The 15,472-nt window shown below is 36.1% G+C and overlaps 1 protein-coding gene across 1 annotated transcript; it reads left to right on the forward strand.

Annotated features, from left to right (window-relative positions):
- Positions 1-361: 361 nt before the first annotated feature.
- u2af1 (U2 small nuclear RNA auxiliary factor 1) lies at positions 362-14,689 on the forward strand. Its single transcript, XM_079821005.1, has 8 exons — positions 362-438; positions 970-1,057; positions 1,166-1,229; positions 1,364-1,413; positions 4,233-4,331; positions 9,810-9,943; positions 10,142-10,234; positions 14,341-14,689. The coding sequence occupies exons 1-8, from the start codon at positions 395-397 to the stop codon at positions 14,522-14,524; spliced, it is 756 nt and encodes a 251-aa protein (XP_079677131.1). The 5' UTR covers positions 362-394; the 3' UTR covers positions 14,525-14,689.
- Positions 14,690-15,472: the final 783 nt, after the last annotated feature.

Genomic DNA, 15,472 nt, shown 5'->3' on the forward strand with positions numbered 1-15,472 from the left:
CTACTTTGATCTAATATTTAATGTTGTTTTGTTTTTTTTATGTTGTAGATTTATGTAACTTAGCAAATGAGAATCGCTAAAACTATTGATTATATTTTAACTGATTCACTAATAACAACCCGTTACTAAACCAATTGTGGAAAATTAAGATTTATTTCTATACAAAATATTGGCGTTATTCCGGATAAGAAAACTTTGAGGGGAACAGTTGTGTTTATTGCCCACACTCCAACCCAGTAGGTGGCGAATATGCACCTTCAAACAAAAAAGAAGAAGCCCAGCAGTTTGCGCTTCACTACACTAGGTGGCAGTACTCTGGCTCTCTGTGTTCAGCGTCTCATGTTCTTGTTCCTCCAGTAGAAGAAATAGCGCCCACCGTCTTTCTTTTTTCAAAATGGCCGAATACTTGGCGTCGATTTTCGGTACAGAAAAAGACAAGTAAGTATATATTCTTCTTAAAATATTGCGTGCATTTGATTATGCGTAGTAGTCGTATGCAGTGTTAAAACCCGGTGATTACGGGTTAAATAAAAGGTTATCTGCATTTCCTATATCATGCCTCGTGTCGTTATTATCTGACCTGTTTGCCAACCTCGCCTCTTGTAAAACAACAACAATAATAATAATATAAATAATAAATGTTTGTTTCACACCTCAGAGCTTTCGTACGCGGAATAATCATTATAACGTTATATCAAAATGCTTATTTTGGTTTTGCATTGTTTGTTTCAGTCCCACCGTGGCTGTAGTGCGTCTCATTCATTGTGTTGCTAATCGATCTTATTCATAGAAAAATCATCTCTATATTTCCTTATGGTATTAATAAGCTGCGTTTGACTTCTCGTTATGTTGTGTTTTAATATCGTGTGGAAGAAATAGTCACATGAACATGTATCCAAACTAACCATCATCTGTGTGAACGAATCAGACCAAGTGTATGCATTTTGAACCTCCTCTTGTTTCCAACAGGGTCAACTGCTCTTTCTACTTTAAAATTGGAGCATGTCGCCATGGAGACCGATGCTCTAGACTCCATAACAAACCCACGTTCAGCCAGGTACGCGCCAGTTTTTTTTTTTTTGTTTTTGCACCAGCGACCCTTTAATGTAGTTCTGCAATATTCTGGTAGATTTGCATTGTAACTTGCCTTTGGTTTGTGTTTCAGACCATTGCTCTGTTGAACATTTACCGGAACCCACAAAACACAGCTCAGTCTGCTGATGGCATAAGTAAGTCTTGATTAATACACATCTTGCATGATATTCTGTAGTGGCTTGAAGTCAGACTACATATAATGAACAGCAGCCAAGAGTTGCTGAAGTCAATACTGTATCTAATTGCGGTGTCTTCTCTCTTTCATCAGATGCTGTAAGCGATGTGGAGATGCAGGAACACTATGATGAGTTCTTTGAGGTAGGTGGTCTTTCTTTGAAAGTCATGTTGAAATGGAGTGGTGCAGGTATGACATCTGAACCCAGGAGTCTAATTCGCCACTGGTTCCTTTGAGATTTTCCTTGGGTTTTATAATGGGTTTGTCATTTCATGAGCAAAATGTTGTAAGCCTGTTGTAAACATAATGATACTTTACATTTTGTTACAACGTAGTCGTGCACTGCACTCACAAAAAAATTACGTTTTCTCTATGGGGGTTTGTAATGTAACAACAAAGTGGCACATGATGCTATCCATCGGCACATCACAAGTTTAAGTGGCACATGCCACTATTCACTGGCGCAATGCCAATGAAAACTGGACGTGCCACTAAGCACAGCAGCATGTGCAATCTATCAGGTACAGTAACAGGTAGGGGTGGAACGGTTCTCGGAAAAAAAATCGTACCGTACGGTTCTCCACCCACAGTTCGGCACACACTTGCACCGCGGTTCATCTCAAATCTGATGACGCATCTATAATGTGGTTTCTTGAAAATAACAACGTGTAAAATGGACAGTCAAGGCCTTTGCACACCTTTGAAATTTTCGCACGTCAAAAAATACATTCGCCCTCACGTTATGTCAATCACGCTTGCACACTGCCTCAGAAACTTTCGTCCGTCAAAAAAAAAATTCGGAACAGGTTCGATTTTCTGCGTTTTCAGCATCTGTTTTTCCCATCTACAGTGCTGATGCCCAACCTAAAACTGCTGGCAATGGTGGTGAATGAATCGCATTTTGTATCGTTTTGCGTTTTTTGCCGTAACACATTCATTAATATGCGTCGGACTCAGTGTGCAAGGTCTCTGTGCGTGACAAATTTTTCGGATCACGAATACGAAAAAACACATGCGAAGATTACGGACTCAGTGTGCAAAGGCCTTCAGAGTTCAGCTAATGTATGTTTCTGTCGATGGATACACATTCTGGCTTCCCAATGCATTATATCAGCGATGATGAAAAAGCTTGGACACATCAGTTACTCTTGTATGCTAGTGCTGTTCTCTTTCAAGTCTTGCACTTGAACGGACAAATTCACACAAAAAATGTCAACATGCCCGTCTTGGTGAGTAATCCTAGTGAACATAGTAGGTCATGTCTCAAGTAAAACGTAAACAGTCAAGAAAGGCGTGTGTTCATGTGTAACAGTATGCTCTCTTTCCGGGCATTATTTCTTAAAGGGAAAGAAGCCTAATGTTTTTAATGTTAATCAAACAACAAATGACAAATAAATCACACACTGCTCTTGACTGAATACCTTTAGTAATTTCAATAATGATTGATCTTGATTTAATTTAAACAGTGAAGATTATAATATGCAGTTATTTTATATTTGATTACTTTATTCAATTTCTGTACCTGAAAACTACTGTTAGATACCTGAAAACCCTGAAAAGCACAGTTTATTTTATATGGGTCTTTGCTCTATTGTATGTATTTTTGGCCGTTGCTTGTAGTTTGATTATTTGTTCTTATTTGATTTATTTTTATTTGACACATGTCTTAATTTCCCTGAACATAGCACATACCGAACCTTACCTAAAACCGTGATACAAACCGAACCGTGAGTAATTTGAACCTTTCCACCCCTAGTAACAGGCACATTTTTTCAAGGAAAAATCCATCATCTAATGCTGTAAACTATACAGGAAGTCAGCTGGTACTACATTACTATAATATTGAAGTTTAAAATTAACTGAGCTTCTGTGTGTAAGATGCCCTGCCACTTAATATTAATACCACTACTGGAGAAGTGCAAAGCGCATCATCTCTTCCTCTTTACTTCTAGTTACATTTTAAGGTATATTTTATAAAATTTTACTAATTTTGTACATGTATTTATTTTTGTTGTTTGTTTTGTTTAAATGTTTATTTTTATTATATTGTAATTATGAAATTGTTGTTAAATGTTATATGTATCTGCCATGTAATAGCCAGTGATGCTGATATGGCAATAAACTTAAATACTTAAAATACTAAAAAGATACAGTACAACTTACAACAGAAATCTGTATCATGTCTCATATTCAACCGCAGAAAGATATCAATAAAACGGCTTGAGAACAATGTCACTAATGTTGCATTTCACAGAAAAGCCGAAGTAGAAACATAATTATGTAATTCTAAAGTTAGTAATATAACTTAATTATTATTAAATTCCTTGTCATTTGTGTGTGTATACAAATTTCAATTTTAAACTTCAATATTATAGTAATGTAGTACCAGCTGACTTCCTGTATAGTTTACAGCATTAGATGATGGATTTTTCCTTGAGAAAATGTGCCTGTTACTGTACCTGATATATATTCAAAATCTATATCAAATTGCAAGCTTGTGAATCGAAATTGAATAATAAAATGTCAATACCCAGCCCTAGAAATGTCTATTATGAATATTGCTGTAGTGTTGAGTAAATGTGATGTCTGATTTGTGAGCAAATAATTTTTCTTAAAGAATTTGGCTGGACTGGTTCACAAATTAGTTTGAATGCTACTTTAGTGAATTGGTCTCATTATTTAAATCTGGTCAAAGTCTCCAAAAATAACTGTTGTTTATTTATAAGCTTGACAGTGCCGTTCATAAGTTTGGGGTCATTAAGATTAAGAAATTAAGTGACAGTAAAGACTTTTAAATTGTTACAAAAGAAATGCCTTTCTTTTGAACTTTCTATTCATTGAAGAATCATGTAAAAACAGTATCATAGTTTCCACAAAAATATTACTCAGCAAAGCAGTTTTTTTTTTTAATCCAACATTGATGATAAATGTAATTAATTCTTTGTGCATTTTTTGTGTACAGGAGGTCTTCACTGAAATGGAGGAGAAATATGGAGAGGTTGAGGAGATGAATGTGTGTGATAATTTAGGAGATCACCTGGTGGGAAATGTCTACGTGAAGGTGAGAGAATTTACAATAATATCATGTCTATAATGTCAACCACTAAGATACGCATGCACACATTTCAGATAATTTAAAAATGATAATGACGTCTAGTTCTAAAACTAAATTGTGATTAGATGAGGTTTGTTTGGGGGTTGGGGGAAGTAAACGCCAGTATACTCATACTTGTGGCCACACATTGTATATTCATGGTGCTCATGTTACAGTTACTGACTACTTAAAACTGTTAACTTGAAATTAAAATACTATTCCATGTACTTAGCCTATGTTACTTGGTACCTGCTGCATTTTTTGTTTTTGTAGAACTGTAAAAATATTGCCCAGCTGACATTATTATTATTATTATTATTATTATTATTACTACTAGGGGTGTGCCATATCATACTGTCCACGATAATACCGGTATAAATTTTTACATGATAAAGTGTCATATCGCGATATCAATGATATAGTGACGCGATGGCGTATGGCGCATTTACATTCCCTAGCGCGCACAACAACAACACCTGTCAGAGTTTACACAAAGAGCAGCATGTCAGCCTCCGATAACGACTTAGTACCTAAAAAGGGAGATACTTGCAGGGTTTTTCCTGGCTCAAAATAAGGCGGAGGTGGTCAAATCCTGCTTGGCCCAGCCGACCCTGCGGCTCGTGATTTTGCCAATTAATTGTCAGTTTTAGGGCTGTCATACATTTTTTGAGTGCTCGGATCATTAAATAATTATGAATTTAATCCCTTTTAAGTTATCACTTTGCAGTGTAAGATTACAGCAAACACCTTTTAAATATTTATTCAATTCAGTAAATAACTGAAACAATCACAACAAACTGACAAAATAAAAGGGTTATACATGTATCATTCATATATTTCTATCACTATAGAATATCTACATCTGTGTTTGTGGAACTAATGGTCACTCTTTTATTTGTTAAACACAATCCGGAATCCAATAAGTACACACTACTTCATTATAGAGAAAACAATAAATGAATAAAACTATATAATCATATGGTATGACAAAAATATATATTTAAAAAATTGAAATTACAAAAAGTAATTCTGGAAAAAAATCTTTGGGCTAATTTTATAAAATCTAAACATGTTAATAAAAAGGTAAAAATTACTTTGTGTTCTTATAAAATACATTTATGAAAAACAATTTATATTATGTAGATAATTATATGGGCCTACACAAATATTATATAAAATTACAAGATGTTTATTGGAAACGTAATGTGCAGCTTTGTAATGGGGTAACAAAAGATATGATTGATGCGAGAGAACAAGATTTAAAGTCCCTGTAAAGTCAAAACTAAACATGTGTTCTGAGTTTCTCACACCACAGATAAATGTGTTATTAACCACCCAGCCAAATTTGAATCATTAAAAAATCCGCCAAGTACATAAAATAGCTTATCAAAAACTTGAAAAAATGAGCAGCATTCTCTGCTCTGAAACGCTGGGGGTGTGTCCGCTGTCGGCGCCGAAACCGCGCCCACTCGCGGGAAAGCGGCCGTGGCACACAAGACAACACTCCCTGATCACGAGCGTCTATGATCACGACGCACCAGATGTCGGCGGGACGGGAGGACTAAGGCCGGGGCGGGTGATAGTCGGTTCTGCAGCGGATTATTAGTGAATCCCAGTTGTCTCCGGTGAAAGTTTGTAAAACAATCCGGGTCACTGCAGACTCAGAGGCAGGCGATGGTGGTGATCCTCAGCTCTCCATCAAGATGGCTGTTCACAAAATTAATCCACCTCTTCTTGATCATCGTGTTTGTTTTGTAAGTTGTAGGCTGTAATAACTAACAGTACTGACAGTAACTCGCGATCGAGCGGGCAAACTGATGCGAATGTGCTCTAGTTATGATCGTGTTAGGGGAGGAGCCAGGCTCGGTGGCTCCAGTGCGTCATCAAGCCACCGTTTTAGCCCCGCACAGAAAATCCTGAACACAGCAACGGTGAAAAACTGTTTAACGGTCTAACTTCTGAATTCAGTACTACACAGTTAACAGTCTTTGTAATTTGTTTCAGCAACACATTTCTAACATTTATAATGTGTTTAGAAAAAAATCTCAGAATTGCCTTTACAGGGACTTTAAGGCTTTTAATAATCTTTCTGTGCACAAAACTATGAAAACATGAAACACTTCAAAACAGAGCGGCACAAAACGCTTATGCGCATCCCGGGTGCAGAATGATGCGCTTAAAGCAACATGGAGTCAGAGTGCGCAGTGCAGCGCGAGTGGCATTGAAAAGTCCACGGCACATAGAGAAGAGATGTTGAGCGCACAAATCCTAGTCTATAATGTATATCTGTCCAACAGTTTACGGATTATTTGTTTCTTCACAGTTTTAAATTCCAGTTATTGTGCGTGTGATACTAATTAATATTCCTTGTGTTGTCACCCGGTAGCGAGTACAACATAGTTCAGAAACCGCTTGATTAACTCCAGCAAGATAAAGTAATTTTATGCAAACAGCCATTTATCTACAGATCAAGTATTATAATGAATATATCGTCTTGGAGAGTTTTACCGTGCTGCTGACTGTTGTAACCGAACGCGACGGGCAGTTTGAATGCTGAACGGAGAATGATTGACAGCTACAGCAGACGGAAGATTCCTTTTTGGCACACTGATAGACACCAATTTTGGAGTCTCTTGGACCAACTGTTTAAGTGAACCTAAACATGAACTTTGCCTGTCACCGCCAGAGTTTTTGGTCATTTTCACAAGTTTCATGGCCTACAGAATATCTTGTTGTACGAGTATCTGAACATGCAATTTATCAAAAGAAACCCACATTCAAGTGTTGATAAAAAATGAATGCATGACGCTAGAATAAAACAGATGGTCTGTTCTAAGTTTTATGAAAAGCAACATTTTGAGAAAAAAGCTGAGAAAATCGCGTTTTTGTCAAAGATTACATCCAGATGGGATTCGGAATGATGATCAAAACACAGATGGAGTCCATCAACACCCCCAAAGCTTCACAGTCCTATAGCTTGTCCTGAGTCGGCATTTCCTTCAGTAACATTAGGCAGTTTGGATTTATATGCTGTTTAATGTTGATGATCGTGTTATTTTACATATACATCTGCTTATGAGATCGCTCGTTTCTGCTTCTTCTTCGCCTGTGGTTTGATCAGGTGATCTGTAGTAGTTTTGCCTGATTGGAAATGTCCAATTAGTGTACCAGAAGCTCAAAATTATCGTACACGAGTCAAACGTGCAGAATACAGCTATTTATCTTCTAGACCAACAACTTTTTTTTCTCTGTCTTCCTCTTCGCCTCTCCTCTGTCTTCACCTTCCTTTTCAGCACTCATTTTCTATACTTTCTACCTCAGCTTGGAAACAACTGACCTAGTGCAGGAACATTAACTTGTGCTCGTGAGAGAGAGTCATTCTCTCCACGATGATTGGCAGAGAAGACAAACGTGAGATGAGATGTAACATGCATAACACCTCGTTCTCCTCACAATCATGACGGTACTGGTAGACATAGGATCCACAGCTAGATCAATGTATAGAAGCCGTAGGATTACAGCGACCAACATTTGAAGTGTCAAAAAATTCTTAAATTATCATACGTTATGGGATTTTTGATCTTACATCGTACAGAGGTCAAAATTATCATACAAATACAATAATTATCGTACGTCTGGCAACACTAATCTGTATTCGTTCAGGAGAAGCATAATGGCACCCCCCTACCGTATATAACACTGAAAAATGGCAATGGCAGGGAAGCGTTTTTTCATAAAAGACAAGATAACAAAAATCATTCACTGCTCTTGACTGAATAACTTTGATAAGGGTTAATCTATATTTATACAATACAGACTATGAAGTAATATTTTACAATTAAATACTATTTCTGTAGTCTACCTGAAAATCTAGTTTAGACATAACCTGTTTTTCATTTGTATGTTTATTCTGTATTATATATACAGTACCAGTCAAAAGTTTGGACCTGCCAATGGGAAATTGTGTCCAAACTTTTGACTTCTTACTCACTTATATCGGTATCGGCTCCCAAAAACCCATATCGGTTGGGTTTTTATTAGTGCTGCTATTATTAGGACTGTCAATTGATTTAAAAGAAATGAACTAATTAAATTTTTTTCTGTAATTAATTGGTTAATCGCACCTAACATTACAATTTTAATTGATATTTTTTATTGTATATTGTTCTGATTTTTACTTGCTCTGCCAAAAATTATAGATTAATCCTTATTAAAATGACAAAAGTTATTCAATCAAGAACAGTTAGTGATTTTCTGTCTTTTGTTCTTTGATTAACAATAATGACAGAGAACAGCAGGTTTATAAGGCTGCTGACACGACGTGGATCTGACACGCATTAGATGTTCTTATAAATCTTTTGGTCATTTAAGACTTTTTAAGTCTTGTTTAAGACTGTGCTTACGAGGATACTCTATAATAATGGGCATTGACATAATTTTGTGTGTTTTTGTCCGTTCAAGCGCGAAAGAACTGACCGCTGTCTTAAGCGGCATTCTATACGCGCATTTAGGTTGCGTGTTCACAGAGAGCCGCTTCATTCATATATAATACTTTTTTCACTTCCTAATGGGGTGTGACGAGACGCTTATCTCACGAGACGAGACACGAGATTGGGTTCACAGGGCCGCTTTCAAACAGCAAAAACGTATTGAAATCGCGTTTGAATGTGCGCTCTCATTTACTTTCACTTTTAGGTAGCGATGGTGCTGAATATGCATTTTACAAGATAAGACATTTGTCTGATGCTTCTGTTGCGCAACAAATCCTCTGCCACGGTCCTGTCGGTCTTCTCGTCATGTGATCAGTTCAGTGCTGCGCACTATGTACGATTCGAACAGCTTGTGTTGGAGGAGCTGATGTAATTGAAGCGACTGTTATCCACCTGAATTAAATTGTCTTTATTTCTGTAAAGAAATTCTGTAATGTAAACATAGCGGTGACATATTCTATCCTAACTTCACCCCCACACTCCGTCATGACAATATGATGCGAGACAGCTTCTCACCTCGACGAGAAATGTCATCACATATAAGTCTCGCGAGATCTCGTGGCATCATATTTTGTCTTTTGCATCTTATCATGCTTGTTTAATAGCACTTGAATAAGTGATGGTGTATTCATGTAATGCTAGCTAAAGGCGTTAAAAAAAAATCAAATTTGGTAATTATCTTTTATTATTATTAAAAGTAACTCTGGGGAATTTATTTTATCATATTAGTGTTGCCACCATTGTATAAACAGTCATTTTTCAATGTTTTATCATGGTTAAATGCATAAATCACCCCCTATTTCCAAGAAACAACCAAAAACCTTACTTTGTGTGTATGTAAAGCTTTATTTATATTGCACCTTTTTAAAACGGTTCACAAAGTGTTTTACAGTATAGAGAAGTATGCTATTATAATAAGGCCCTTTTATGTGTGTGTGTGTGTGTGTGTGTGTAGTTCCGCCGTGAGGAAGATGCAGAGAAAGCGGTGATTAACTTGAATAACCGCTGGTTTAATGGCCAGCCCATCCATGCTGAGCTCTCGCCTGTCACCGATTTCAGAGAGGCCTGTTGTCGACAGTATGAAATGGGGTAAGTGACCAGTCCAGCAGAGAGTGTTGCACACATTCCATTATACAGGAACGAAAAAAACACAAAAATGGTATTGAAGAGTCCATTGTAGTTCATCAGAATTCCCCATATTTGAACATAAAACTCTCACATACTTCCTTTTAACTGCTTTGCACTGGCTTCACTGTGGCTGACTGCACTACTTGTGTCTTCCTGCAGAGAGTGCACTCGAGGTGGCTTCTGCAATTTCATGCACCTGAAGCCAATCTCAAGGGAACTCAGAAGAGAACTGTATGGCCGCAGAAGGAAGAGGTATGTCTGTTTATTTAAGCTCAAACGCATAATGATTGTTACAGAACACTTGAGGAGATCTAACATTTGTGTAATTAGGCCTCTATAACAGGGTACCCGTGGAATCTTAAAAAGTCTTAAATGTCTTTAAATTTCAAAATCAAAATTTTAGGCCTTAAAAAGTCTTAAATTCGCTGAAGTATTGAGTTCTAGGTCTTAAATAATTTTAAACAGGTCTTAATTTTCCTACGTCCATGTAACGCTACCTCTTGCTCATTGAAATGCTCCGGCAGCGCTTTAGTGTGTGTGTGTGTGTTGTAGTTCGTTCTTTCGCTAGTCCAACTATAGTTCGCTGTTTTACAACTACAAATGAGACCAGAATGCATCATATATTGCAGCCAATCAGCTTTCATGTTATTGGCGTGAGGCTCTTTTGGATTGTACCACAGACACATCAGACAGATTTTATTCTTCAGCTTCAGTTCTCAAGTTCTTCCAGTTCACGCAATCGTGAAAGCGAAGGCGAATCTTTCTTACCTGCCATCTCGCATAATGACCAAATAAAATTATGATGTTCCCGATAGCAATAAAAAAGCGATGTAAACCCCGAACTGATTCGCTACTGCGACACGAACAGATGTCAGACTGGCTGCGGATTCTGTGCCGCCTGTCAGCGTTCGCGCGAGTGTACCGAATGTGTTCTATTTCTAGGCGCATTACTGTAGGTCTTAAAGTGAAAGCAACCCAATATAGCCTAGCCTATACCCACTCCTGTCTGTGTAGTTCATATTAATCAAACAACAACAACGGGGAAAAACAAACAGTTGCCTAACTAAACTAAAGCACTGTTTTTATCTGTATATTTAAGTTGTACTTATTTGTCCTATTGTCAAACAAGATTCATGCATTTTGTTTGTTTTATTGCCGTGTGACTATTGTGCATCTGACATAATGATATGGTAAATGTGGCATCCTAATAATGAAAAAAAAAATAATGCACATTTCTGAAAATGACCACCACCACAAAATCAGTAATTTTGATCTCACAAAAAATTATATATATATATATATACGCACACACGCACACACGCACACTCACACTCACACTCACACTCTCACTCTACCGGTCAAAAGTTTGAGAATGGTATTTAAAGAAGTCTCTTCTGCTTACCAAGGCTGCATTTATTAACTTTTTTATATTTGAATATGCAATTTATTTCTGTGATTCAAAGCTGAATTTTCAGCATCATTACTCCAGACTTTAGAGTCACATAATCCTTCAAAAACCTTTTTTTTTTTTACTTTCTATTTCAGATAAATGCTGTTCTTTAGAACTTTCTATTCATCAAAGAATCCTAAAAAAAAATGTTTTACACAACTGTTTTCAACACTGAATAATAATCATAAATGTTTGTTGATCATCAAATCCTCATATGAGAATGATTAGTGAAGGGGCATGTGACACTGAAGACTGGAGTAATGATGATAAATTCAGCTTTGATCACATGAATAAATGATATTCACATAGAGAAAAGTCACAACAGAACTGTCACAATATTACAGATTTTTTGTATTTTTAATAACATAAATGCAGCATTGGTGAGCAGAAGAGACTTCTGTAAAAACATTAAAAAGTCTTACCGTTCTCAAACTTTTGACCGGTAGTGTGTTTGTATATTAATCCTGATGGGATTGAGCTATGAGGAAGTGCAAGTTTACTAATACTTTGTTCAACTTTATTTTGTTTTGTGATTCTGCATTTCCTATTGTACGTTTTTTTATTGCGTTATATAGGTCTTAAATTTAATTCATAATGGTCTTAAAAAGGTCTTAAAAAGTCTTAAATTTGACTTGGTGAAACCTGCAGATACCCTGTATAAGGTCTTGCTTCATTATTATCCCTCATAAAGATAAAAGGTTCTTATTATAATTGCATACTGACTTTCTGTTTAAATGTTTAATCTTGCAAAAACTTCCTGCAGTTTGCTTTTGTTTTTCCCCCCCTGTGAAACAAGTGACACATTTTATTTATAGTAATGTTCATAGGCCTGTCACGATGATAAATTTAGCTGGACGATAAATTGGCCAAGAAATTATTGCGATAAACGATAATATTGTCGTTCTGAGACCATTTTCATCTAAAATAAGGATAATGGCATAATAATGCAGGTACACCTTTTCAAAGATCAATAAACTTTTATTTCTAAAGACTATTTAACACTGAAAATGGAAAGCATTTTAAATATCCACAATAAATGAACAAAACAACCAAAAACAATAAAAGCAATGGACTCTCACTCTGTTAACAAAAAATGCACTTGAATAAACAGCTGGAGAACTGCAATGGATGATTGTGTTTTAGGTAGTGCTGGGAATCGATTAAAAAAAGTAACTAATTAAATCACATTTTTTCCTGTAATTAATCACGACTTATACGTTTTTAATGTTTTGATATTGAAATAATTTCAGTTACTCTCCAAATTAATGTAGAAACAATTTATTGACAGCATATTTTAAATGTGTTGTATTGTCATGTTTTTATGAATGAAGGCCAGTATCACTGATGTCTCTATGAAACATTAATGACGTTACATTACAGTATAACTGAAAGATACCAATTTCAACATTTATTAAGCTTTAAAAAATAACTTGTAGTTTAAGTGAACTTAAAACAATCTTTACATAAACCCATTATAATAAATGTTATTTTTACCTGTGACTTCCCTGTTAGATATATACAGAAATGTGATAGTTATCAAACACCTTTCTTAACTGCATAAATATTAAATGAAATATAGATGAATCATTATTAAAGCTACAATTTTCTCTGTTCCCGTTGTTCTTTGATGAACATTAATGACATGCATCATCAGTGCTACTGTCACTTTAAGAACAGCCACAGCCGAACATGACGCGGGACAGCGCGTGAGATCAGTGTTCTCATTTCCTCATTTAAGATGTTATTTAACTAATTTAAGACTCCTAATATGAGTACTCAAAATTATCTGTGTTGTTGTTATTGTTTGTGCATGAGCAAAAGAGAACTCGATGGGAGCAGGAGACTGCGTCGTGTGTGTGTGTCAGAGTGTCCCTCGATTAGCTGACATGAGATGCAGCCACACAGACAGGACATTGACATACAGTGCGTTCTCTTGTGTCTTGTCGCGCTTAGAAGCGTTTACATGTATAAGAGCGTGATCATATAATGTAACGCTCTGCAAAAATGGATATAAAAACGGACGCTGGAAATTATCGCGGCCGGAAAAAGTAGCATTTTTTTTATTTATTGTGCGATTAATTGATTTATTGACTATCGCGACAGGCCTAATTGTTCACACGTTTTGGGGTTAAGATTGTTTTTGTTTCTGAAGCATCTTAATGTTCACCAAGGCTGCATTGATCAAAAATAGTTAAATTGTGAAGTATTTTTGCAATTTTAATAACCGTTTTCTATTTTAATACATTTTAAAGTGTAATTTATTCCTTTTGATGGCAAAGCTTAATTTTCACCATCGTTACTCCCAGTTTTCAGTCACATGATCCTTCAAAGTCATGTTAATTTGCTGAGTGTTTGGCTGGCCTTCTGCAGTCCAGATCTGTCTCCTTATTGAAAATATGCCCCATCATGAAAAGGAGAATCAGTCAATGACGACCACGGACTGTTGAGCAGCTGCCTAGCATTAGGCAAGATTGGGCAAATAATCCACTTCACTTGCAAAACTGACTATCAACAATTACTATCCTCAATTCCCAAACATTTAAAAAGTGTAATTCAAAGGAATGAAAACATGCCTCTGTCCCAACTTTTCTGGTATATTGCAGCCTTTAAAAATAAAAATGTGTTTATATTTACAAAGTATAATTAAGTTGGTCAGTGAAAATCTTCTCTGTGTGCATTCTCAGTTAAATTAAGAGAATGAACAAATCTCAGATTCATCATTTTTATTTAAAAAAATGTTCCAACTTTTCTGGAATTGGGGTTGTATTATAAATGTTGTTACTGTCACTTTTGATTAATTTAATGCTTGCTTGCTGAACTACCCCCAAAGTTCTGTACAGTATATATGGTAGTGTATAAATGTACAGGTTTTGGTCTTATTAGTAAATTTATTCTCTCTCCTACACAGGCATCGCTCCCGCTCGCGTTCCCGTGAACGCCGCTCTCGTTCTAGGGAACGCAATAGAGGTGGAGGAAGAGAGGGTGGAGGTGGAGGTGGAGGGGGGGGAGGTGGTGGTGGAGGAGGAGGAGGAGGAGGAAGAGACAGAGAGAGACGGAGGTCAAGAGATAGAGAACGCTCTGGACGATTTTAAAATTTCCTTCTTTCTTGAAACCAATGTTCAGTCCCCAAACCCTGTCCAGCTCTCTCCTGATGAAATGTGATAAATGTTGAATTTATTTCCTTCCCTGATTTCTTTGTCCTCCCATCTTTTTACTTAAGATTTGTTTGCTTTTCAATAAAAGATACCTTAGTCATTTTACTGCTTTTCAGTAGTTATATTCTCATATTCTATTCACATTTTATGTAATTCTATGCTGTTATTTTAGTGTTTCCACTTGTATTATTTTTTACATTGAAAGCAGTTGTTAGTGATTGTTTCTTGATTTCTTAACCTAGTGATTAAATACTTTTTCGTTTAGCAGAATGGTCAAGCTGTTCTCAAATGTGCTGTAATCTCAAGAAGTGTTGCATGTTGCAAAAGCTATTTTAATGGCAGGAAATGGTGATATCCACATAACAGATAGTATCAGGTAATTTCAAGTTCAGTTAATTTAAGGACTTGTAGTTTTAGATTTTATATGTCTGTCTGTCTTGGGGTTTATGCAGCTGGTTTATTGCACAGCACTATGGGATGCGTGATTCTGATTATTTAATAACGAAATTGAATGATCCAAGATCATCACAGCAAAACTATTTTTCCAACTTTATATTATTCTGTCCATCCATGTCCCCCTGTTTTCATAACTAATCTACAGACTCACAAATGTTTATATATACATACTATGTATAGTTGTAGTAAAATGACCTCAGTATTAGTATTAATAATATTTTTAGTATTACTTAATTTTATAAGCATAACACTGATAAATGGCTAGAAGCACAGGAGTCTTTAATAAAAGCATGAAAATTAAAACATTTGCAAGAACAACAAATCGGTCAGAGACAGAGCTGGATGAGGGACAATGTAAAATAGAGGAAGGTAATGTTAGCTAATCTGTACATAGAAAAAGATTAATAGAAAACATAATTTTAACATTTA

Source organism: Gobio gobio (genome assembly GCF_949357685.1).
Source record: "Gobio gobio genome assembly, chromosome: 7".
Taxonomy (NCBI): domain Eukaryota; kingdom Metazoa; phylum Chordata; class Actinopteri; order Cypriniformes; family Gobionidae; genus Gobio; species Gobio gobio.